The sequence below is a fragment of the Tachyglossus aculeatus genome, chromosome X4 (assembly GCF_015852505.1).
Source record: "Tachyglossus aculeatus isolate mTacAcu1 chromosome X4, mTacAcu1.pri, whole genome shotgun sequence".
Classification (NCBI taxonomy): domain Eukaryota; kingdom Metazoa; phylum Chordata; class Mammalia; order Monotremata; family Tachyglossidae; genus Tachyglossus; species Tachyglossus aculeatus.
This window is the reverse complement of record NC_052098.1, coordinates 42621913-42648618: the sequence shown is the minus strand read 5'-3', so window position 1 is coordinate 42648618 and position 26706 is coordinate 42621913. Positions and strand designations below refer to the sequence as shown.

The 26706-nt window shown below is 44.9% G+C and overlaps 1 protein-coding gene across 3 annotated transcripts in view; it reads left to right on the top strand.

Moving 5' to 3' along the window:
- Window positions 1–21269: 21269 nt before the first annotated feature.
- The window catches only part of HSD17B4 (hydroxysteroid 17-beta dehydrogenase 4), a 116878-nt gene continuing 111441 nt past the window's right edge, over window positions 21270–26706 (top strand). For 2 of the 3 annotated variants that reach the window (XM_038769455.1, XM_038769457.1), the window contains exon 1: window positions 21270–21468. In XM_038769455.1, coding sequence (XP_038625383.1) covers window positions 21411–21468 — 58 coding nt within the window. In that variant the 5' untranslated portion in view covers window positions 21270–21410. The remainder of the gene's footprint in view (window positions 21469–26706) is intronic. The other variant, XM_038769456.1, reaches the window with a different exon arrangement.

Below are 26706 nucleotides of genomic sequence, written 5' to 3'. Positions count from 1 at the left end.
TGATCAGGTTGTCCCACGTGGGGCTCACAGTCTTAATCCCCATTTTCCAGATGAGGTAACTGAGGCACAGAGAAGTTAAGTGACTTGTCCAAAGTCACACAGCTGACAAGTGGTGGAATGGGGATTCGAACCTATGACCTCTGACTCCCAAGCCCGGGCTCTTTCCACTAAGCCAGTGGGTGGTGATGGGAGAGGAGCGAAGATGGGGGGTGGAGGAGAGACAGAGCTGATTGAGGGTCTTAAAGCCTACAGGAGTTTTCGATTGATGCGAAAGAGGAATGGGCAACCCTTGGAGGTGTTTTGGAGGAGTGGGAAGACCTACGCAGAAGGATGTTTTAGAGAAATGATCTGGACAGCGGAGTGAAATATGAACCGGAGAGGGGAAAGGCTGGAAGCTGGGCCATCAGCCAGGAAGTAGATGCCGTTCCTTCTGGTGTTCAGTCAGTCAATCAATCAATCAGTCAATCGTATTTATTGAGCACTTATTGTTTGCAGAACACTGTACTAAGCGCTTGGGAGAGTACAGTATAACAGTATGGTATGGTATAACAATATGGTATAACAGTATAACAGTATGGTATAACAGTAACAGTATAACAGCTCTGCACACAGTAAGCGCTTAATAGATATAATTGAATGAATGAATATAACGAGTTGGTAGACACATTCTTTGCCCACATTGAGCTTTCAGTCTCCAGTCCCTAAGGTGGAGGGCTACCTCTGGTCCAAACTGATCCCTGGAGAAAGCCCCTTAGTGCAAATCTCACTGAAGCTGGACTTTTCATTCCTTATCTCCTGCCTGCTAGTCCCTCTTGGAAAACTCTCCATGCCAGTATTGCGACAGGAGCTGGGTTCTTGATCTAGCCACTGTTGCTGAGGGGAAATTCCTGTTCATCTCCCTTTATTTTTTTTTTTTATGGTATTTGTTAAGTGATTACTATGTGCCAGGCACTGTACTCAGCCCTGGGGTAGATCCTAGTTAATCAGGTTGTACACAGTCCCTGTCCCACATAGGGATCGAGTCTTAAATCTCATTTTAACTGAGGCACAGAAATGAAGCGACTTGTCCAAGGTCACACAGCAGACAAGTGGCGGAGTTGGAATTAGAATCCAGGTCCTTCTGACTCACAGGCCCCGTGTCCTACCCCCTAGACCACACTACTTCTTCCCCTTACCTGTAGATCTTTTCCACTCCCATGGAATTTATCGAGGCGGATATGGTCCATCTTGGGTCACATTTGCTGAGGCGTGAAGGCCGTTTTGGCTATATACTAAACAAGGATATGAAAGCATCTCCAACTCCATCCCATCCTAGTTTAAATCCCCTCTCCTCCAAGTCCTGGGATATGCTAAGAGTATGGAGTTGGCTTCTACTGGAACAGTAACTCCAGACCATCGCAGATAGTACCCCTTGTCATGGTGATGATGATAATGATATTCATTAAGCACTAACTATGTGCCAAGCACTGTACTAAGGACTGGAGTAGATTCAAGATAATCAGGTCAGGTGCAGTCCCTGTCCCACATGGGGCTCACAGTCTAAGGGGGCGGCATTTTACATGTGAGGCAACTGAGGCCCAGAGAAGCTGATTTGTCTGAAGTCACACAGCAGGCCAGTGGTAGAACGAGGATTAGAACCCAGATCCTCTGACTCCCAGGCCCGTGCTCTTTCCATTAGGCCATGCTGCTTCTCATGCCCCCAACTGTACATGTCAAAACTTCCCAAGTACAATCAATCAGTGGTATTTACTGAGCACCTACTTTGTGTTGAACGCTATACTACACACTTGGGAAAGAACAATGGAGTTAGTAGATGCAATTCCTGTCCTCAAGGAGCTTACAGACTAGTGGGGAGACCGACACTAAAATAATTTACTTAAAGGAAGAAGGAAAGTAGATAGAAAATAATAAGGGATGTGCAAGATACCTGCATTTTATATATTTTTTTTATTTCCAAAGCACTTTCATATTACTCAAATCACTTTTGTCCTCACAACATCCCTGTGAGGGAAAAACAGTTGTTATTGTTAACTTAAGCAGTTTCTCCCATTGTTCTCCATTTGCAAGTGGTGTTCATGGTCTTTGATATTGGTCTGGAGTGACTCTGAGTTAATAATAATAATAATAATTGTGGCATTTTTTAAGCACTTACTATGTGCTAGGCACTGTACTACGCTGGGGTATATATGAGATATTAGGGTTGGACACAGCCCCTGCCGCACATAGGGCTCACAGTCTTATGAGAAGCAGCCTGGCTCAGTGGATAGAGCACAGGCCTGGGAGTGAGAAGGTCATGGGTTCTAATCCCAGCTCTGCTACATGTCTGCTGTGTGACCTTGGGCAAGTCACTTCACTTCTCTGGGCCTCAATTACCTCATTCGTAAAATGGGGATTAAGAGTGTGAGCCCAATGTGGGAGAGGGACTGTGTCCAAACTGACTAATTTGTATCTATTGCAGCTCTTAGAACAGTGCTTGGCACATAGTAAGAGCTTAACAAGTATCTTAATTATTATTATTACCTTAATTATTATTATCACTATTGTTATTATTAATAATAATAATCCCATTTTACAGATTAAGTAGCTGAGGCACAGAGAAGTAAAAGTATTTGCCCAAGGTCACACAGGAGGCAAGTGATGGAACCAGGATTAAAACCCATGACCGTCTGACTCCCAAGCCCGTGCTCTATCCACTATGCCATATCTGACAGCAAGCGACACCCATTATGTGAAAAGAGCTATGTTTACTGCCTGGTTCCCCCAAAAGACCCCATCCCTCACTGGTGCACAATGTTATTACTCATGCTTCACCTGAGCACCTCCCAGAGGGTGGGGAAATGGGGGTCACTTCCCTTCTTGCCCCCACAGTCTTCACTCATATGTCACATACGCTCGGCATGACCATTCAGATGAATCTCATGCAATGTAAAAATTGTCATCTTTGCCACAGTATATGTTCAGTTGCCATGGTGAGGCCACAGGCCATCTCTGAGGTGGTCAGCTCCGCCTACATCACATCGGGGCTCCTCCTCAATTTCCAACTGCCGCTGGCAAGTCTCTCTCTGAATTGTATCCTTAGCATTTTATACACAAATTGACTTTACTGCTGATATCTTGGGAGGGGGCTGGTCCTCCTGGAAATGGTGAACCTCCCCCTTCAGGGGCCCTTCAAAGTTAAGCCTTGACCACTGATGACATAGGCCCAGGTGTGGGTCAGACTTTGGAAGGCAGAGTTGGGCATCTAGTAACCCCTCACTAAATATCACAATGATGCTGATTGCTGAGTTTGGGAGGGGGTTAGAGTATACACTGGGTTATGGGATTGGACTGATATACTCTCGTCTTTGCCAGTCTCCTGTTTCTCTGTGTGTTCCTGTGTGTTGATTGTGTCTCTGTGTCCCCATTTGACAGAAGGAAAGAAAAAATGCCAAGGCTCATCAGGAATCCTGAAAATAGCTAACTCACATCACAGTGGCTACTGAGATGGATTCCCTTTGAGCTGTTTGTTGCTTTCAGTCATTCAATCACTCATTCAATCGTATTTATTGAGTGCTTACTATGTGCAGAGCACTGTACCAAGCACTTGGGAGAGTACGATATAATGGAGCTGGTAGACAAGTTCCAAAAGAGGTGTGTGTATGTTTGTGGCATGGGGATATTTGTGTGTGCATGTGTTGAAATGGAGTCCATCCGCTGCAGTGAGAGTTTTGATCTCAGTAGTGTTTTTAGATCTTTCCTGGGGACAGAGTCTCAATCCCCATTTTACAGATGAAATAACTGAGGCTCAGAGAGAATTCCAGTGCAGCCACAAGAAGCCCGTGCAACCCTGTTCCCTATTTAGATGTTTAATTCCTTGATTTAGAGATATTTTGTTAAAAGCCTTTCACCATCGATGGCATCTGAATTTCCTATTTACCTTGTCTTCCCACTTTGAGCATAAGCCCCTTGAGTGCCCTGGCAGAGTCTTCTAAAAGCCCTGTACCCCAAGTTTTCCTAGCACATGGGGGGTTGTGTTCCAGCAGAATCCTGCATTAAGGAAAATTTGCACTGCAGTGCTCACCCTGGGTCTGTCGCCACGGGTGTCTGTGTAACCGACTTCCAAAATCGCGTCACACTCTGTTGAGACAGATGCACATTGTCAGAGGAACGTTCCTTAGTTCTGTCGTCATGTTCTAGCCAAAACACCTAGTGAAAACATGAGTTATGGCAGAACTGTAGGTATTTTGTATTGGATGCACACAAATGAGTTAGTGTGTACTGCCTTCTCTGGACACAGTGGGATTTCTACCCACTCGCTGCTGCTGGTTTAGGTAACCTGGAATAGACCTAAGGCTCCTTACTGGGGAGTTTTTATTGTCGACTAGAAACCTTAGCGGTGAGTTACCCAATCTGACAGTAGGTCCCCGTAGCAAAGTCAGTCAGTCAGTCGATCACATTTATTGAGCACTTACCGAGTACACAGCGCTGTAGTAAGCGCTTGGGAGAGTACAATATAACAATAGACACATTCCCTGTCTACAACTTTACTAAGCACTTGGGAGAGGACAATATAACAATAAACAGACTCATTCCCTGCCTACCGTGAGCTTACAGTCTAGAGGGGAAAGCAGACATTAATATAAATAAATAAATTACAGATATATACATGAGTGCTGTGGGGCTGGGAGGGGGGATGAATAAAGGGAGCAAGTCGGGGCAACACAGGAGGAGGAAAGGAGGGCTTAGTCAGGGAAGGCTTCTTGGAGGAGATGTGTCTGCAATAAGGCTTTAAAGGGAGCGGAGCTGCAGAGTGGGTTGGATAATTAGTGTTAGGGTGCTGCACTAAAGGAATGGATGAGGAGAGTAGCAGCTGCCACCTCTATCAGGATACCTGGGGTGAGCTGTGGCCAGTTCAGCATCACGGCCCGTCCTGAGACCGCCACACTCCCTCTTTTCTCCCCTTCTTCTCCCCTTCTTCCACTACCCTAACCCCAATCCTGCCCCACATCACTCTGCTCCCAGAGGAGGATTGACAGTGCAGGTGGCGTGGCTGCCTATGTGCTGGGAGGAGAAACAGGTGAAGGCTCCAAAGATGGCGGTCCAGTCGTAGAGCTGTACAATACCCACAGACTACCTAGTTCACCCCTTGGATATTGGGTTTGCAGGTAATAATAATAATAATTGTGGTATTTCTTAAGTGCTTACTATGTTCCAGGCATGCAAATTGGGCTGGACCCAGTCCCTGTTCCATGTGGGGCTCACAGTCTTAACCCCCATTTTACAGATGAGGGAACTGAGGCCCAGAGAAGTCAAGTGACTTGCCCAAAGTCATACGGCAGACGAGTGGCGGAGCCGGGATAAGAACCCATGATCTTCTGACTCCCAGGCCCAAAGTCTGCTTCTCACGAGGCCATGCTGCTTATGGATTGGGTAGAGGTACTGTATTCAGAACCCATGCAGGTTTCTATTTTAGACCCGTTCCTAAAAGGTGATTTTACTAGCATGATTCTTTCTTTCCCTTCCGATTGGGTTCTATCCTAGGCTGATAATTCCTTTCTTGGCCTCTGAAGGGAATTATTGTTTGGGTCTGCTTTCTCTTTACCTGGAGGGGAAGGTTTGCTAGCCAATATGAATACCGCCCAAATATGTTGCTCCTGCATTGCCATAGTGAAGTGTCTTTCAGTCCAAGTAATAATGATAATAATAGTGGTATTTGTTAAGCATTTACTGTGTGCCAAGCAGTAAACCCAGAAAAGAGTTAAAACAATCTTCTGCATTGATCACGGGTGGGAGAAGGAATGATAATAATAATAATAACTGTGGTATTTATTAAGTGCTTACTATGTGCCAAGCACCGTACTAAGTGCCAGGGTAGATACAAGGTCCCACCTATGTAGGAGGGAGATCAGGTGGTGTATCCCCATTTTGCAGATGAGGGAACCGAGGCACAGAAAAGTTAAATGACTTGCCCAGGGTCATACATCAGACGAGTGGAGGATCCAGGCTGAGAACTCAGGTCCTCTGTCTCCCAGGCCCTTGCTCTTTTCACTAGGTCTCTGCTTCTGTTAACTCCTTACCTCCAGGCCTTAGCTCTCATTTCCTAACCTCCAGCTGCACTGCAGTCTTAGAAATGCTGCTATTTTGAGCTCAGCCCTCCCTCTACTGGCAATCCTGTGCCACTTTTGCAAAACTCAAGATTCCGCCTAGATAGTTCGGCAGCTGAAATAATGGAAGCACATAATTAGAGGTTATTCGGTCCAGATGCAGGCATCTTTAGACTAAAAGCGTTATCCAGTAGGTTGTTCACTGGTGTGTGTCCTCTAGAGATGGATCAATGTGAGTCAATCGATCAGTATCTATTGAATTTTTGCTCTGCGAACAGCACTGCCCTAAGCGCTTGGGAGAGTACAATAAAGGATGGTAAGTTCGTTATGGGCAGGGAACATGTCTATTAACTCTGTTATAGTGTAATGATGATGATGGTATTTGTTAAGCTCTTACTATGTGCACAGCACTGTTCTAAGCGCTGGGGGGATACAAGGTGATCAGGTTGTTCCATGTGGGGCTGACAATCTTAATCCCCATTTTCCAGATGAGGTAACTGAGGCCCAGATAAGTTAAGTGACTTGCCCAGTGTCACACAGCCGACAAGTGGACAAGCTTAATACAGTGCTCTGCATACAGGAAGCACTCAATAAACACAGTCTTCTAGACTGTGAGCCCGCTGTTGGGTAGGGACAACCCCCTGGCCTGGAATGCCCTCCCTCCGCACATCCGCCAAGCTAGCTCTCTTCCTCCCTTCAAGGCCCTACTGAGAGCTCACCTCCTCCAGGAGGCCTTCCCAGACTGAGCCCCCTCCTTCCTCTCCCCCTCCTCCCCCTCCCCTCCGCCTTACCTCCTTCCCCTCCCCACAGCACCTGTATATATGTATATATGTTTGTACGTATTTATTACTCTATTTTATTTGTACATCTTTATTCTAATTATTTTATTTTGTTAATATGTTTTTTGTTCTCTGTCTCCCCCTTCTAGACTGTGAGCCCACTGTTGGGTAGGGACCATCTCTATATGTTGCCAACTTGAACTTCCCAAGCGCTTAGTACAGTGCTCTGCACACAGTAAGCGCTCAATAAATACGATTGAATGAATGAATGAATAGGAACCGTCTCTATATGTTGCCAACTTGTACTTCCCAGCACTTAGTACAGTGCTCTGCACACAGTAAGCGCTCAATAAATATGATTGAATGAATGAATAAATCCCCCTGATTGATCAATCAATCAATCTTATTTATTGAGCACTTCCCGTGTGCAGGGCACTGTACTAAGTGCTTGGGAGAGTACAACACAAAAATATAAAACGTTCCCTGCCTACACTGAGCAAGCGCAATCCCTCAATCCCTGCCCTCAAGGATTTTACAATCTAGTAGGGGAGATACACACTAAAATAAATTACAGGTAAGGGGAAGCAACAGGGTTTAAATATATATATACACACACATATATATATATATTTTTAAGTAAATATATATACACACATATATTCTTAAAGCTTCAGCTTTCCTAAGGTACACACTGCACCTCTGGATTCTCTAGAAACAGAATCCCTCCCATCCCCCCCAAAAAAGTCTCCCTGTATTAACTTCCAAACACTATTTCCTACAAACCAGAAAGCTGACCTTGAGCTTTCTTGATAGAGGAATAAAATAGAGAAGCAGCGTGGCTTAGTGGAAAGAGCCCAGGCTTGGGAGTCAGAAGATGTAGGTTCTAATCCTGCCTCCTCCACTTGTCTGCTGTGTGACCTTGGGCAAGTCGCTTAACTTCTGTGCCTCAGTTACCTCATCTGTAAAATGGGGATTAAAAGTGGGAGCCCCAGGTGGGACAACCTGATTACCTTGTACCTACCCGAGAGCTTAGAACAGTGCTTGCATATAGTAAGCACTTAATAAATACCATAATTATTATTATTATGAAGATCTGGCTTATGCCCCCTTTCTTCCAGCAGAGTGTCTCCATTCCTCTGTCCCCAAACATCACACCTCTGCTCTCCCGAACTCCTGAGCTTACACCAGCATAAAAAAATCACCAACAACTTGACCTAAATTTCCAGAATCTGGGAATTTCCAGAATTTGTTTCCTGATACAAGCTAAACTGTTTATCTTGTGAATTAGCTGGTATTTCCTTTGTTCTTGGCTTTTCACTGGCTAATTGATGTATGGAAGTCATTGGTGCAGAACCTGTTGGGCCCAGTGCATAATAATGAGATTTCTCTCTCTAGAGCAACTAACATAAAAAAAATGTTAATTTGAGCCTGGAGAAAGGAAAGAACTGAAATGCTAGGTGAAAATTTCAACATCTTATAAGAACTGATACTAAGCATAATGAAAGTAATGAGTTTGGGAGCCATGTTCATTTCTGGAAGAGCACATCCATCTATAATCCTTTTAGATTGAAGCTCCCTCTAGACTGTAAATTCATTGTGGGCAGGGAATATGTCTGTTTCTTGTTATATTGTACTCTCCCAAGCACTTAGTTCAGTGCTCTGCACACAGAAAGCACTCAGTAAATATGATTGATTGAATGAATGAATGGATTTTGAGCCCTGCGTGGGACAGGGACTAGGTCTGACCTGATTATCTTGTATCTTCCCCAGAGCTTAGAACAGTGCTTGACCCATAGAAAGTGTTTAACAAATACCACAATTATTATTATTATTATTATGTAGACATTTAGGTAGCATACCTTCTAAGATAGTCAAGATAGTTTTCTGTTGGTTCTATGTCAACCTGTAAGCAAAGCAGCGTGGACTAGTGGATAAAACATGAGCCTGGAAGTCAGGAGGGTCTGTGTTCTAATCCCAGCTCTGCCATTTGTCTGCTGTGTGACCTTGGGCAAGTCACTTCACTTCTCTGTGCCTCAGTTCCCTCATGTGTAAAATGAAGATTAAGACTGTGAGCCCCATGTGCGACATAGACTATATCCAACCTGATTAGCTTGTATCTACACCAGCCTGGCCCATAATAAGTGCTTAACAAATGTCATAACCCCCCCTCTAAAAAACCCTGTAGAGTCTAGAGAGGCAAGGGAAGGTAGGACATTACTGGGATAAAATATAATTGTGTCATGAGACCTTCTTGAGCTATTTGGAAAGCTCTATTGATTTTCTGCTCCTTTACACCCACCACAGGTGGGAGGAGATTTAGAATCAGACACCTCTGGTCAATATTAGCTAATTTATGGCCAGAATGTGTCCCATTTCAATCATCATACACAGTAGCCTATATGATTGATAATTATGGGTATCCTGCTATCCCCCATTTAATAATAATAATAATAATAATAATAATAATAGTAGTGGTATTTGTTAAGTGTCTATTGTGTGCCAAGCACCATACTAAGTGCTGGGAATGGATACAAACAAATTGGGTTGGACACAGTCCCTGTCCCACGTGGGGCTCACAGCCTCAATCCCCATTTTCCAGATGAGGTAACTGAGGTCCAGAGAAGTAAGATGACTTGCCCAAGGTCACACAGAAGACTAGTGGCAGAGCCGGGGGTTAGAACCTGACTCCCAGGCCCGTGCTCATCCCACCACACCATGCTGCTTTAATTCCGGTATTCTGCCCAGAGAAGCCTTGTTGTGGTGAGCATTGTCTTAATGCCGGAGAACTGACTCAGTGTTTGTTGACCCTCTTCTGCCGTTTAAGGTTGCGAACACACAGTAGATGAGGCTGATGAATTAGTCTGAGCAGCCCAATGGACCTTCTGGAGAAGGTCTAGGCTTTAAATAGTATTTGTTAAGTGCTCACTATGTGCCAAGCACTGTAACAAGCACTAGGGTAGATACAAGGTCATCAGATCAGACACTGTCCATTTCCCACATGGTGCTCACAGTCTATGTAGGAGAGAGAACAGATATTGAACGCCTCCCCCCAACCACTTTACAGATGAGGAAACAGACACTTAAATGACTTGCCCAAGGTCACACAGCAGGCAGACAGCAGAGTTCATAGGCAGGGAACGGTTCTATCAACTCTGTTATATTATGCTCTCCCAAGCACTTAGTACAGTGCTTTGCATCCATTAAGCATTCAGTAATAACAATTAGGTCCTCTCAGATCCTGGGACTCTCAATGCGTCTTCCATTAGGCCACACTGCTTCTCAAGGTAAGACATCACCCCACAGCTTTGTAAACCTTCCACTGGGCAGGAAGCTTATTATCCTGCCAACAGCAGGCAGAATAGGCTGTCAGTCAGGAAAGAGGTTGCTCTCTTCGATCAGAGGGTTGGGAAGAGCAGGAGACCAAGAAACAGTTGAAAACAGCTAGAGATGCTGTATAGGCAAATGCGTCAATGCAGGAAAGAACAACTTTTACCTGTATACAATGTGGGATGTTGGATTGTCGGTCAGTCTTTAGGGGATAGAGCACAGGCCTGGGAGTCAGAAGGCCCTGGGTTCTGATTCCGGCTCCGCCAGTTGTCTGCTGTGTGACCTTGGGCAAATCACTTCACTTCTCTGTGCCTCAATTACCTCATCTGTAATTGGGGATTAAGACTCTGAGCCTTATGTTGGGTAGGGACTGTATCCAACCTGATTAGTTTGTATCTACCCCAGCCCTTAGAACAGGGCTTGACACATAGTAAGTGCTTTACAAATACTATTATTATTATTATTATTATTATTTTTCACACCCACACTCATTGATAAAAATCTCACCATTAGTAAGGGCATCTTCAATTGTAAAGGGCATTTATCTGTTACATATTCGAAAAGGTTTCTTACCTGTTCATTTTACATTTGGACACCTCTAAATATCTTGTAACCACATTTTGCCTGATGGTTCCTGATATCAAGGAGCCGATTTTTCAATCAAGATGGCAGACTGAACCTTTCAGAATTATACCGATTTTAATCAAATTCTGTGCGACGTTGTTAAAATAGCTTTTTAGAACAAAGTTAAGGTTGTCTCAGTGATACTTACTTTGTTTTACTTTTTAAATGTAATATCCTAAAACATTCATATATTTTTTTTAATTCCAGATTGAAATTGCAATGCAGTTAAAAAAAGAGACAAACAGTTGGCAAAAACACCCCAGCTGCAAGTTCTAGAACCTCTGGGAGTATCGAACAGAGTTACTTTGGAACAATGAGAGACCACAGCCTGAAGCCTCTTGAGCTGCTGAAGAGACACAGTCTTCTCAGGGCAATCAAAGAATTAGCCAAGCAAGCTCTAGAGTCATTGAATATCTTGAAGAGGCAGTAGTTTTCAGGACTGTAAACTGAAGAAGAAGCACGTTGATGTAACCCAGCAAAAGAATACAAAAATCTATCAGCTGTTTGGTCTTGGACAAATGAACCAAATTTGCTCTGATTGGGAAGCTGTAGAGTGGAGTAATAAATTGAAAGGAAAGTGTTGTTTAAAATGCTGTTTAACATCCAGTCCATGTTTCCCTACTTCTCCAGAACCTCCAGTAGTTGCCCTTCCACCTCTGCATCAAATAGAAACTCTGCCCTCAATCACCTTGCCTCTTCCTACCTTACCTCTCTGCTCTCCTATTACAACCCAGCCCTCATACTTCGCTCCTCTAATGCCTACCTATTTACTGTACCTCAATCTTGTCTATCTCGCCGCTCACCTCTTGCTCATGTCCTGCTTCTGGCCTCCCACTTCATATCTGACAGACGATCATTCTCCCCACCTTCAAAGCCTTCTTAAAAGTACATTTCCTCCAAGAGGCCTTCCCCAACTAAGCCTTCATTTCCTCTTCTCCTTGCACTTGGATTTGCACCTTTTATTCACCCTTCCCTCAGGCCCACAGAACTTATGTACATATCTGAATTTATTTATTTATGACAACGTGTGTCTCTCACTCCGGACTTTTAAGCTTGCTGTGGGCAGGGAACATGTCTACCAACTCTGTTATATTGTACTCTTCCAAGCATTTAGTACAGTACTCTGCACACAGTAAGTGCTCAATAAATATACTACAGTACTCTGCACACAGTAAGCACTCAGTAAATGTGATTGATTGGCCAAAATAGAGAAAGTGAGTTGCCACCACTTTACCTCCCTCCTGAACAATTACAATCTCTGCACTCAGTAAGTGCTCAAAAAATACCATCGACTGATGGATTTAATGCCTTGGCGAAACAAGGAGATCAGAGCATTTTGAGGAGCAATTACAAGATGTAGTCTCTGCTTCCACATGACATCTTTTGGAACTACAAATGAGGTACGTGTGCAAGTTTTCATGCCAACGTCTTACTGGATCTCTGCTACTGCTTCTAAATGAGGAGCACAATTCCTTCAGCTATTTTCCATGGACATTGTACAACAAGAAGTATTTGATCAAGGCATCATGCTCTAATTGCAATAGATGCTTCCTCGTCACAAGAGCTGTTTTCAAAATTTCAAGACTGCTAACGAAAACATGTCTACCGATGAGCTCAAAGATGGTCTTTCAAGCTGAGAGAGTATCTAATGGACAGCGTGAGATAAAATTCAATGGACTGTGACAAATAAGATAACCATCGTCTTTGTCAGTAATCAGTATGGAAGATGCAATGCTATTTTTTCCCTACTACTATTTTCCCTACTTTTTAGGGAAGCAGCATGGCTTACTGGAAAGAGCACGGGCTTGGGAGTCAGAGGACCTGGGTTTTAATCCCGCCTCCACCACTTGTCTGCTGTGTGACCTTGGGCAAGTCACTTAACTTCTCTGCACTTTAGTTATCTGTAAAATGGGGATTAAGACTGAGAACTCCACGTGGGACAACCTGATTACCTTGTATCTACCCCAGCACTTAGAACATTGTTTGGCACATGATAAGCGCTTAACAAATACCAACAGTATTATTATTATTATTTTATAAAAAGGAAAGAATCAGTTGCAAAGAGTAGTAGAGACAGACAGATCCTAGGATGCCTTACAGTGTCTATTCATTTCTTGGCATGGTCAAGGTGGATATCAGTTTATAAACAATTAGTTTGATCCAGGGACAGGAAATCAAACAAACAAGAATGCTTTGGCCATGAATTTGCATGCATACAGGGTGATGTTGAAAAACGCTTGGGAGAGTACTATATAACAGAGTTGGTAGGCATGTTCCCTGTCCACAAGTAACTTACAGTCTAGAGGGGGAGACAGACATTAAGACCACAATCTTAGATTAATCTGTTTTCCACAGTGTCTCTCAATTTCTCCTCCCTGTGTCTCAGAAGAATCTAGTTCAGGGGTGGTCAAGCTTATGAACTGAAGAGCTGCAAGCCCAAAACATAATATGGCTGAGAGCTGTAGATCAAAAGGAATGACTTCAACCAGAACAGCAAGCAGGAGTTTGTCAGGGGATGGTAGTAGCAAGTGACCAAAGCCAGCATTCCCACTGGAGTGTGGTTTGCTGGGGGGAGTGTTGTGGCAACAGTGAGGAAGAGACAGTTGGAGCCAGTTGCACAATAAAGCATATATCGCCTAACTTTTCACATGCATAGCAAATGAGGAACTGGGTATCACTTTGAGCTGCAATTTCACCCCTGCCCCACAGACACACTGTGTTAGTATTGCCTGGTGCCTATTTACCGCACTATATACACTCCAGGAACTTAAGAAATACTTTTTGATGAGGCTGAAGATGATGATGCTCATATGTGGTGGTGATAGAGATGGTTGAGTCAACATGGAAAAAGTGAAATTACTTAAGGCGTAGAGTTGAGTGTTGTCTTTCGAGTCTAACCTGTTTTTCCAAAACAACAGGTAAAATTAATGAAACACATTACAATGGAGATGCTTGAATCAAATGTAGAGGTGTTTTAAAATCATATTTTCCAGTGAGGTAGTTTCTTTGAGTATAGGTCACCCTGACTCAGACAAGAAGCAGTGTGGCTTAGTGGAAAGAGCATGGGCCTGGGAGTCAGAGGACCTGGGTTCTAATCCCAGCACTGCCATTGCTTGCTGTGTGACCTTGGGCAGGTCATTTAACTTCTCTGGGCCTCGGTTTCCTCAACTGTAAAATGGGGATTCAATACCTGTTCTCCCTCCTACTTAGACTATGAGCCCCATGCGGGACAGGGACTGTGTCTGACCTAATTAACTGGCACCTACCCCAGCACTTAGCACAGTGTCTGACACGTAGTAAGCGCTTAAGAAATACCATAAAAAAATTGAATCAGAGTTTACCAAAAAGGTGACCAGAACTCTTTAAGACCTTCAGTGCCCGAAGCAGATTTTACTGCTAGGAAATAATGGCAAATGCATTGAGATTCACACCATCTGTGTTTCGGAGGCCTTGCCTGTTAAGCTTGAGCACCCTATCACCGAGTCCAAGCAGACTAAATGCATAAGATCCCTCTCACGTGTTTTCAATCAATCTGCCCTGCCCTATGGAGATTAACCCAAAGGTAAAAGGAATGTCTTTCCTCTTCTACTCATAAAACATTGATCTTGTCTCCATTGTACTTTCCCAAGTGCTCAGCATAGTGCTCTGCACACAGGAAGCTCTCAATAAATACCATTGATTGATTGATTGATAAAAGTTCCAAACTTCAGTCTTGGGGTGGTGGCAGGGATAGGGAGAGGAAACTTTTCTTTCTCATGAGGGAAATGAATTCAGGATCCCGGCAGGAGCCACTGTTATGGCTTGGGTTTTAGAAGTAAGTTTGGTATGGGTGGCGCTGATGCTATATTTTTGATTCCCAACTGTGTCCTTGCTGATTCTGGGCTTCTCTGTCAGAGCAGTAGTAGATCCTGGACTGCTCTTTGGACCCCAGATCATTTTAACAGCAAGAAAAGGATCTCCATAGGGGGCCTGGTTGATTACATTGTTTGACCTTATCATGACCCTTGAGAGCTCTGTGGACTTTAAGCAGAAGAGTGAGTGTGCCATAAACCTACCTGATAATGAAATCCTGAAAGAGTTAATCCAACCAAACACCTTTGCTGGGCGGGTCAAGTGAGGGGAATGGGCAACTGCTGAACTAAAGCCACTGGGTGTGTGGGAAAGAAGAAAATGGATGGTAAACAAAGAAGATGGAAGAAGTCTTTTAAAGTCACCATGAAGCAGAACTTCAGCTGAGGACAGTTGTCAGGTAAAACTAGCCTGGTGTGGAGCGATCAGAAATGAGGTGATTGTCTTAGAGCAAAGGTTTCCAGAAGATTGTGACACAGAGAGGAAGAGGTGAAAACAGAGTGAGGTACTGCGCAGTAAGGGACAATCTTTACTCACACACAGTACAAAGGAGCTGTCTTTCACGGTCTGTTTTTTTATTAGCTTGACATACTGATAAAATACGTATCACCTTTGAACTCCAAAAGAAGGAGGGGAGCAGAAGCTTTCTGCACAGTTTGTGTGTCAAGATAATTCTTTGGGATTTTCCCGGGTCAACTTCCTGAGCCGTATCCGTGGAAATACTCTGGAAAGCTGTGGCACTCCAAGTTGGCTGCCGCATGAAGATAAAGGAGTACGGTCATCAATCTCCCATTCATTCAATCACATTTACTGAGCGCTTACTGCGTGCAGAGTACTGTACTAAGCGCTTGATCTTCAAAGCCCATTAAAATCACCTCTTCTCCAAGAGGCCTTCCCTGACTGACCTCATTTTCCCCCTCTATTTGTTCCTCCCTTCTACATAGCCTATGCACCTGGATCTGTATCCCTTAAACACTCTGATACACACTGCGTTTGATAGAGAGTTTGAGCAAGGAAATGGCTATTAGTGTACAGTGGCTTAGCATACTTATGAATGCCTTTCTTCTCTTAACCAAGCCTCATGGATAAAGGATCCAGAAAGGTTGCACTGCTGTACTTCCTTGGACAAAATACGCCAGAGGTTCTTGCAAAGGCACTCACTAAAAGACTAAAATACTATCTCTAGAATTTAGCCTAAGAGTTAAACAGTAACTCTAGACTACAAGGGCACAGTGGTAAAAACAAAAGTAGTCAATTAAAAAGATAGAAGCAGCATGGCCTAGTGGATAGGGTATGGGCCTGGGAGTCAGCAGAACCTGGGTTCTAGTCCTGGCTTCACCACTTGTCTGCTGTGCGACCTTGGGCAAGTCACTTCACTTCTCTCTGCCTCAGTTCCCTCACCTGTAAAATGGGGATTGAGACTGTGAACCCTATATGAGACAGGGACTATGTTTAGCCCAATTTGCTTGTATCCACCCCAGCGCTTAGAACAGCTCCTGGCACATGGTAAGAGCTTAACAAATTCCATAATTATTAATTATTATCGTTATTAAAGACTGGGGGAAGTGACTCTGCAGGGGAAAGCCTAATGCCGGGGGGAATGTTCCAAGGGTTTTTATTCATCTGAGTCCAGTACATCCATCTAATAGTAATAATACTAATAATTGTAGCATTTGTCCAGTGCTATGTGCAAAGCCCTGGTGAAGACTCCATAAAATCAGATCAGGCATAGTCCCATATAGGGCTTTCAGTCTAAGGTGGGGGTCAAATATTTAATCCACAATCAATCGATGATATTGAATACTTTATGCAGAGCACTGCACTAAGTGCTTGGGAGAGCACAATACAGTTGGGAGACACAATCCCTGCCTTAAAGGAGTTTACAGTCTAATGGGGGAGACAGGCATTGAAATAAATTACAAGGTAAGGAAAGCAACTGAGTATAAGGATATGTGAGGGTGGGTACTAAGTGCATGAGAGAGGCAGTAGGGAGGAAAATAGAAGAGCAAAATGAGAGGTTACTCTTGGTAGAGTTCCTGGAAGTGGTGATTTCAGTAGGGCTTTGAAGTTGTGGAGATATGTAAGGGTAGGGATTTCCGGGCAGGAGAGAGGGCATGGGCAAGGGGACGACAGCAGGTGAGGCAAAAGCCAAGGCCAGTTTACAGATGAGGAAACTGAGGCACGGAGCTGTTAAGTGATTTATCCAAGGCCACATAACAGGTAAGTTACACAACAGGGGTTAGAAGCCCGGTTCTCTGAATCTCATGCCTGTCATCTCTCCACTAGGCCACGATGCTCCTTCATGATCTGATTGACAGATATCCACCCCAGCGCTTAGTACAGTGCCTGGCACATAGTAAGCGCTTAACAATTACCATAATAATTATTATAGCTATACTACTGTATTTGTGATGAGTTTCATTCAATCGTCTTTATTGAGCACTTACTGTGTGCAGAGCACTGTACTAAACACTAAGAGTTTCCTGGCCTGGCCTCTGTTGCTGTCAAGTCTTCTGGCTTAATTGGAGGGTTTTTCTTCCTGGATATTTTTCTCTTCTGTCTTTCATTATTCAGCCATAGGAGAGGGGGATAGGTGGGGAGAGTAGGGAGGATAGCAGGGAGGAGGAGGAAGATTCTGAAGATGTTAAATTTCATCAATCATATTTATTGAGCATTTACTGTGTGCAGAGCACTGTATTAAGTTCTTGGGAGAGTACAATACAATAGAGTTGATAGATACATTCCCTGCCCACAACAAGCTGACAGCCTAGAGGGGAGCCAGAAAGTGTGAACACAAACTATACCTCTGGGGAAATCAATGAATCATTGATATTTATTGAGTACTTATTGTGTGCAGAGAACTGTACTGAGTGTTTGGGAGAGTACAATACAGAATCAGTCGTATTTATTGAGCGCTTATTGTGTGCTGAGCACTGTACTAAGCACTTGGGAAAGTACAATATAACTATAGAATGGACACATTCCCTGCCCACAGTGAGCTTACAATCTAGAGGGGGAGACAAACATTAATATAAAAAATTAAATTACAAATATGTACATAAGTGCTGTGGGGAGGATGAATAAAGAGAGCAAGTCAGGGCGATGCAGAAGCGAGTGGGAGAAGAGGAAAGGAGGGCTTAGATAGGGAAGGCCTCTTGAAGGAGATGTGCCTTCAATAAGGCTTTGAAGGTGGAGAGAGTAATCGTATGTAAGACATGAAGCAGAAGGGGGGCATTCCAGGCCAGAGTCAGGATGTGGGCGAGAGGTTGGTGACGAGATAGACGAGATCGAGGTACAGTGAGAAGGTTGGCATTTAGAGATGTGAAGTGTGTGGGCAAGGTTGTAGTAGGAGAGTAGAGAGGTGAGGTGGAGGGGGCAAGGTGATTGAGTGCTTTAAAGCAGATGGCAAGGAGTTTCTGTGTGATGCGGAGGTGGAAGGACAACCTAGAGAGGGTTTTTGAGGAGTGGGGAAACATGTCCTGAATATTATTGTAGAAAAATGATATGGGCGGCAAAGTGAAGTATAGACGAGAGTGGGGAGAGGTAGGAGGCTGGGAGGGTCAGTGAGGAGGCTGATGCAGTAATCAAGGTAGGATAGCACAACGAGCACTTTTGGGGACATAGTTTGTTTTTAAGTTTCAGCCTATATATCAGCGCTACACTACTGCTTGGGGACCCGTTTCTTGTGAGCAGAAAATGTTATTGTTATTACTTCCTAGGCACCTTGTACAGTCTAGTTTTATGCTGTCGAGTCATCTCTGATCCATAGCGACACCATGGATACATCTCTCCCAGAACGCCCCACCTCCATCTGCAATCGTTCTGGGAGTGGATCCATGGAGTTTTCTAGGTACAAATACCTACCCCACAGCAAATGGGGGCTCAATAAATGCTAACTCTACTACTACTGTCAACTTGGGGCCTGTGGTTCTTTACAGATCCCCATTTAATTGTGGGATTTGTTAAGCGCTTACTATGTGCCAAGCACTTATGCTAAGCACTGGGGTAGGGAAAAGTTAATCAGGTCCCCACATAGGGCTCACAGTCCAAGTAGGAAGGAGCAGTAATATTAAAAAGATCCGTTTCAGAAACACCATATTATATTAAAGCAGATCCCCATTTGAGAAATACCACTTGTTTTTTTTAATGGTATTTGTTAAGCACTTGCTGTATGTCAGGCACTGTTCTAAGCTTTTAGGTGGATAGAAAGCAATCAGGTTGGACACAGTGCATGTCCCACATAGGGCTCACAGTTTTAATCCCCATTTTACAGATGAGGTGATTTAGGCACAGAGAAATGTAGTGACTTGCTCAAGGTCATACAACAGACAAGTGGCAGAGGTAGGATTAGAACCCAGGCCTGTGCTCTATCCATTAGATCACACTGTTTCTCTTGAATAGAGTGCCACAAAATAGCTCATATGTTCAGACTACAGAAAGAATGAGAAATCCTTAATTTCCTTTTCTAAAAAAGGCAATGGTGGGGGGTTGGAGGCCTAGATGAAACAACTTCCTAACCAAGAAAGAGGTACTCAGGAGAGAGCAACCACAGAGTCCAAACCCTACATCTGTAAAGGCAGAAACCAGTGGTTTCAGCCTCAATCCTAAAATAATCCCAAACCAGTAAAATAACCTGTGCCACTTTCCAGTCATCCTTTTTTAAAATGGGATTTGTGAAGCAGTGTGGCATAGAGGATAGAGCATGGGCCTGGGAGTCAGAAGGACCTGGGTTCTAACCCTGGCTCTGCCACTTGTCTGCTGTGTGACCTTGGGCAAGTCACTTCACTTCTCTGTGCCTCAGTTCCCTCATCTGTAAAATGGGGATCAAGACTGTGAGCTCCATGTGGGACAGGGACTGAGTCCAACCTGATTACCTTGGATCTACCCCAGTGCTTAGAACGATGATGATGATGATGATGGTTATTATCATTACGGATAATTACGGATTACGGATGTGCCCTCCCTCTGCACATCCGCCAAGCTAGCTCTCTTCCTCCCTTCAAAGCCCTACTGAGAGCTCACCTCCTCCAGGAGGCCTTCCCAGACTGAGCCCTCTCCTGCCTCTCCCCCTCCCCATCCCCCCCACCCTACCTCCTTCCCCTCCCCACAGCACCTGTATATATGCTTGTACAGATTTATTACTCTATTTTACTTGTACATATTTGCTATTCTATTTATTTTATTTTGTTAATATGTTTTGTTTTGTTGTCTGTCTCCCCCTTCTAGACTGTGAGCCCGTTGTTGGGTAGGGACCGTCTCTATATGTTGTCGACTTGTACTTCCCAAGCGCTTAGTACAGTGCTCTGTACACAGTAAGTGCTCAATAAATACGATTGAATGAATGAATAATTAAGTGCTTACCGTATGCCAAGCACTGTTCTAAGCACTATAACAACAGTAATGGTAGACACATAATAAGCACTAAACAAATACCATTATTATTATTATTAAGTGCCAGGTACAGTACTAAGCTCTGAGATGTATATAAACAGATTAGGTTGGACACATTCCATGTTCCACATGGGGCTCACAGTTTTAATCCCCTTTCTACAGATGAGGTAACTAAGGCAGAGAGAAGTGAAGTGACTTGCCCAAGGTCATACAACCAAGTGGCAGAGGTAGGATTAGAACCCAGGTCCTTCTGACTCCCAGGTCTGTGCTCTATCCTGATGGATAAAGATGTCTCTATCTGATGGCCTGATATCCTGATGGCCCTGCTGCTTCTTTTGACCAGAGTGGAGATAGGACTGGGCTGTTTTGTACAACTAAGAGGGGCAGTCATTCATTCATTCAATCATATTTATTGAGCGCTTACTGTGTGCAGAGCACTGTACTAAGCACTTGGGAAGTACAAGTCGGCAACATATAGAGACGGTCCCTACCCAACAACGGGATCACAGTCTAGAAGGGGGAGACAGACAACAAAACAAAACAAGTAGACAGGTATCAAAACTGTCAGAATAAATAGAATTATAGCTATATGCATATTAATAAAATATAGTAAATATGTGCAAGTAAAATAAAGTAATATGTACACATATATATACAAGGAGCAGCTTGGTCTCCTAATGTTATGTTATACTCTTCCAAGCATTTAATACAATGCCCCGCACAAAGTGCTCAATAAATATGATTGATAGTGGAAAGAGCCTCGGCCTGGAATTTCGAGAATCTGGGTTCTAATTCCGACTCCACCGCTTGTCTGTTGTGTGACCTTGAGCAAGTTACTTCACTTCTCTGTGCCCTGGTTTCCTCATCTGCAAAATGGGAATTCAAAACCCGTCCTCCCCCCTACATAGCCTGAGAACCCCCTGTGGGACCTGATTATCCCGTCTCTACCCCAGCGCTTAGTACAGTGTTCGGCACGAGGTAGACACTTAACAAAAAACACAATTATCGTTATTATTGGAGGAAAAACCTCCGTATTTGGGAACTGCGTAGGTCCAATAAATTTCGGAGGGCCGCCCTTTGCCCCTTTTGATGATGCCAACAGCAACGTCAGCCTCCGAATCCCAGAATCCTTCACGTGGCTCGAGCAAACCCGGCCTACAAGTCCCAGAATGCATCACGCTGCCGAAACAAACCCAGCCTACAAGTGCCAGAGTGCACCACGTTGCCCGTCCCTCTGCTCGCTTTCCCCTCCCTCCTCTTACGTCTCGGTTTTGTTGTTTTGGGTTTTGTTTTTAATTGAATTCTGCTGGACTGAGCGTGTGTGCGCACGCCTCTCCGACCGCTCCAGGCAGGATCCATGGCTGCTTCGCTGAGGTTCGACGGGCGAGTGGTGTTGGTTACCGGCGCCGGGGGAGGTGAGCGAGCAGCGGCGGTTGCAAGCGGACGATAGCGCAGTCTGGCGCGTGCGCGTTCGCTTGCGCCCGCGTCGCCAGCCCGGTGGCCCCCGAGTGGTGCTCGCGGGCGCGCGCCGGACCCTGACCAGCTGTCCCTTGCTCGGCTGTTCGGCTTCGACCCCCGGACTACAAAACGAGGCTCCTTCCGTCCCCCCAAATTTCCCCCGGGGGGCTCTGGGAGAGGGGAACACATGACCCTATCAGCTGCACTGGAGATTGGGGCGGGGGGCAGTGGTGCCAGGACACACTGGGGCAAAGTTCGTCCCGTGCCCCAGCAGTTGTGTTGAAAGCAGCTCATTAGCATTCAGTACTCTGCCCTCTCTCTCTTTTTTAAAATAGTAATGATAATGTTGGTATTTGTTAAGCGATTACTCTGTGCTAAGCGCCTACTACTACTAATAATGATGACATTTGTTAAGCTCTTACTATGTGCCTTTGCACTGTTCTAAGCGCTGGGGGGAATACAAGGTGATCAGGTTGTCCCACGTGGGGCTCACAGTCTTCATCCCTATTTTACAGGTGAGGGACCTGAGGCACAGAGAAGAAGTGACTTGCCCAAAGTCACACAGCTGTAGACAGTGAGCCCGTTGTTGGGTAGGGACCGTCTCTGTATGTTGCCAACTTGTACTTCCCAAGCACTTAGTACAGTGCTCTGCACATAGTAAGCGCTCAATAACTACGATTGAATGAATGAATGAAAAGTGGCAGTCAGGATTAGAAAGCATGACCTTTGGCTCCCAAGCCCGTGCTCTTTCCACTGAGCCACGCTGCTTCTCTACTATGGAGAAGTACTACAGTGCTCTGCCCACAGTAATAGCTCAATAAATACGAATGAATGAATGTATGTGCCAAGCACTGTTCTAAGTGCTGAATAATAATAATAATAATGGTATTAAGCACTTACTATGTGCCAAGCACTGTTCTGAGCACTGGGGTAGATACAGGGTAATCAGGTTGTCCCATGTGGGGCTCACAGTCTTAATCCCCATTTTACAGATGAAGGAACTGAGGCCCAGAGAAGTGAAGTGACTTGTCCAAGGTCACAGAGCAGACAAGAGGCGGAGCTAGGATTAGACCCACGACTTCTGATTCCCAAGCCCAGGCTCTTTCAACTGAGCCATGCTGCTTACTGTGTGCACTGGGCTAATAATAACTGCAGTATGTGTTAAGTGCCTACTGTGTGCCAGGCACTGTACTAAGCATTGGGGAGGACGCTTATTTTACTTGTACATATCTATTCTATTTATTTTATTTTGTTAATATGTTTGGTTTTGTTCTCTGTCTCCCCCTTCTAGACTGTGAGCCTACTGTTGGGTAGGGACCGTCTCTATATGTTGCCAACTTGTACTTCCCAAGCGCTTAGTACAGTGCCCTGCACACAGTAAGCGCTTGGGAAGTACAAGTTGGCAACATACAGAGACGGTCCCTACCCAACAGTGGGCTCACAGTCTAGAAGGGGGAGACAGAGAACAAAACCAAACATATTAACAAAAAATAAATAGAATAGATATGTACAAGTAAAATAAATAAATAAATAGAGTAATAAATATGTACAAACATATATACATATATACAGGTGCTGTGGGGAAGGGAAGGAGGTAAGACGGGGGCGATGGAGAGGGGGATGAGGGGGAGTGCATTCCCTGAACGACTGAAACACCAAGTGTAGGGGTTAAAGGCTGAGAAGCAGTGAGGCTTAGTGGAAAGAGCACGAGCTTGGGAGTCAGAGTACATGGGCTCTAATCCCAGCTCCGCCATTTGTCAACTGGGAAAGTCACAACTTCTCTGTGCCTGAGTTACCTCATCTGTAAAATGGGGATTAAAAGTGTGAGCCCCACATGGGACAACCTGATTACCCTGTATCTAACCCAGTGCTTAGAACAGTGTTTGGCACATAGTAAGCGCTTAATATCATAATTATTATTATTATTATATTTAGTATCAAATACTAGATAGTGGCTCCAATGACCTTATTATTATCATTCTTCTTGTATTTGTTAAATGCTTACTATACATCAAGCACGGTTCTAAGCTCTGGGATAGATACAAGTTGATCAGGTCGGACAGGGAGGGATCTTCTAATCCCTGCTCTGCCACTTGTCTGCTGTGTGACCTTGGGCAAGTCACTTCACTTCTCTGTGCTTGAGTTATCTCATCTGTAAAATGGGGATTGACTGGACCCCATATGGGACATGGACTGTTCTTCCGATTTGCTTGTATCCACCCCAGCACTTAGTACAGTGCCTGGTGCATAGTAAGCACTTAACAAATACAACAATTTATTATTATTATTATTATTAAGGTGGTAAATGTTGGGCATTTTAGGAGAAGCATCATGGCATAGTGGATAGAGTTTGGGCCTGGAAGTCAGAAAGTCATGGGATCTAATCCTGGTTCCGCCATCATCATCATCATCATCAATTGTATTTATTGAGCGCTTACTGTGTGCAGAGCACTGTACTAAGCGCTTGGGAAGTACAAGTTGGCAACATATAGAGACAGTCCCTACCCAACAGTGGGCTCACAGTCTAAAAGGGGGAGACAGAGAACAAAACCAAACATACTAACAAAATAAAATAAATAGAATAGATATGTACAAGTAAAATAAATAAATAGAGTAATAAATATGTACAAACATATACACATATACAGGTGCTGTGGGGAAGGGAAGGAGGTAAGATGGGATGGAGAGGGGGACAAGGGGGAGAGGAAGGAAGGGGCTCAGTCTGGGAAGGCCTCCTGGAGGAGGTGAGCTCTCAGTAGGGCCTTGAAGGGAGGAAGAGAGCTAGCTTGGCGGATAGGCAGAGGGAGGGCATTCCAGGCCCAGGGGATGACGTGGGCCGGGGGTCGACGGCGGGACAGGCGAGAACGAGGTACGGTGAGGAGATTAGCGGCAGAGGAGCGGAGGGTGCGCGGTGGGCTGTAGAAGGAGAGAAGGGAGGTGAGGTAGGAGGGGGCGAGGTGATGGAGAGCCTTGAAGCCCAGGGTGAGGAGTTTCTGCCTGATGCGCAGATTGATTGGTAGCCACTGGAGATTTTTGAGGAGGGGAGTAATATGCCCAGAGCGTTTCTGGACAAAGATAATCCGGGCAGCAGCATGAAGTATGGATTGAAGTTGGGGAGAGACACGAGGATGGGAGATCAGAGAGAAGGCTGATGCAGTAGTCCAGACGGAATAGGATGAGAGCTTGAATGAGCAGGGTAGCGGTATGGATGGAGAGGAAAGGGCGGATCTTGGCAATGTTGCGGAGCTGAAACCGGCAGGTTTTGGTGGCGGCTTGGATGTGAGGGGTGAATGAGAGAGCGGAGTCGAGGATGACACCAAGGTTGCGGGCTTGTGAGACGGGAAGGATGGTAGTGCCGTCAACAGAGATAGGAAAGTCAGGGAGAGGGCAGGGTTTGGGAGGGAAGACAAGGAGTTCAGTCTTGGACATGTTGAGTTTTAGGTGGCGGGCAGACATCCAGATGGAGATGTCCTGAAGGCAGGAGGAGATGCGAGCCTGGAGAGAGGGGGAGAGAGCAGGGGCAGAGATGTAGATCTGGGTGTCATCAGCGTAGAGATGATAGTTGAAGCCATGGGAGCGAATGAGGTCACCAAGGGAGTGAGTGTAGATTGAGAACAGAAGGGGACCAAGCACTGAACCTTGGGGAACCCCCACAGTAAGAGGATGGGAGGGGGAGGAGGAGCCTGCAAAAGAGACTGAGAATGAACGACCGGAGAGATAAGAGGAGAACCAGGAGAGGACGGAGTCTGTGAAGCCAAGGTCAGATAGCGTGTTGAGGAGAAGGGGGTGGTCCACAGTGTCGAAGGCAGCTGAGAGGTCGAGGAGGATTAGGACAGAGTATGAGCTGTTGGATTTGGCAAGCAGGAGGTCATTGGTGACCTTTGAGAGGGCAGTTTCCGTGGAATGTAGGGGACGGAAGCCAGACTGGAGGGGATCGAGGAGAGAGTTGTTGAGGAATTCTAGGCAGTGTGTGTAGACGACTCATTCAAGGAGTTTGGAAAGGAATGGTAGGAGGGATATGGGGCGATAACTAGAAGGTGCGGTGGGGTCAAGAGAGGTTTTTTTTAGGATGGGAGAGACATGGGCATGTCTGCCACTTGTCTACTGTGTGGCCTTGGGTAAGTCACTTCACTTCTCTGGGCCTCAGTTACCTCATCTGTAAAACAGGAATTAAGACTGTGAGCCCCATGCGGGACAGGGATTGCCCAACCCGATTTGCTTGTATTCACCCCAGTGCTTAGTACAGTGTCTGGCACCTATTAAGTACTTAAATACCACAGTTATTATTGTTGTTATTATTAATAAAGATTGGACTTCTGTTACAGCTCTGTCCTGACTTCTTCACTTCTGCCCAGTTTTAAAATGTAGTGTGGGATTACTGGTTAAGTAGGTTAGTTTATAATTGCCCAGCACCAAATTCATTTAGAAATAAGAAAGCGGATAGGACTCTGGCTTACTTTCTCACGAGAACTCTTTCTGTTTGATGTTGGGCTAAGTGTTAAACCTCTCTGAAGCCAATCTCCTCATCTGCAGTGGCCAAGCTATTTTGATCATTTTTATTGGATAAAGACACTTTCGTGGGCGGTGAAACTTGGCCAACAACTTCCCTGTAGCCTCAGAAACTGGAACTGTGTCAGATTGTGAAGCTTTAGGCCCTGCAGAGTTTGGGAGGGAGGCTAACTCATTCCATTCACATGGCATATAGTTTCTCGCTCCCCTACCAAACAGCCGGTCTGACCTCTGCAGTTCACATTTCCTGGAACCGCTTGGGATCCTGATTCCTATTTGGAGTAACATTAGGCTAACCCCATTGAAACTCAGCAAAGGCTTAATGCTGATGATGCAACTTTTCCTTGGCTGGAGTTCTCCTAGCATCTAGTTCATCTTGGTACATTGGCTCCTGAGCATAGCTGATGCCTTCGCGTGGCTTCAGTTTCTTGATTGAACCACGACTCTTTTGTGTGAAAACTTGCCGTGGGTGGTAGTTGCATCTGTAGAAATGACCAAATATGCTTTGGACCTCTTTCTCAATCCGTGGACTGCCATATTCTTTGTTTTTGGCAGTGATTACCCTATTAAGCCCTTAAATACCCCAATTATTGCTATTATTATTGAAATAATAGGGTGATCATTGCTAAAGCCTGACCAGAATTAGGAAAATCCGAGGATTGAGATCTTGTCTATCTCGCCACTGA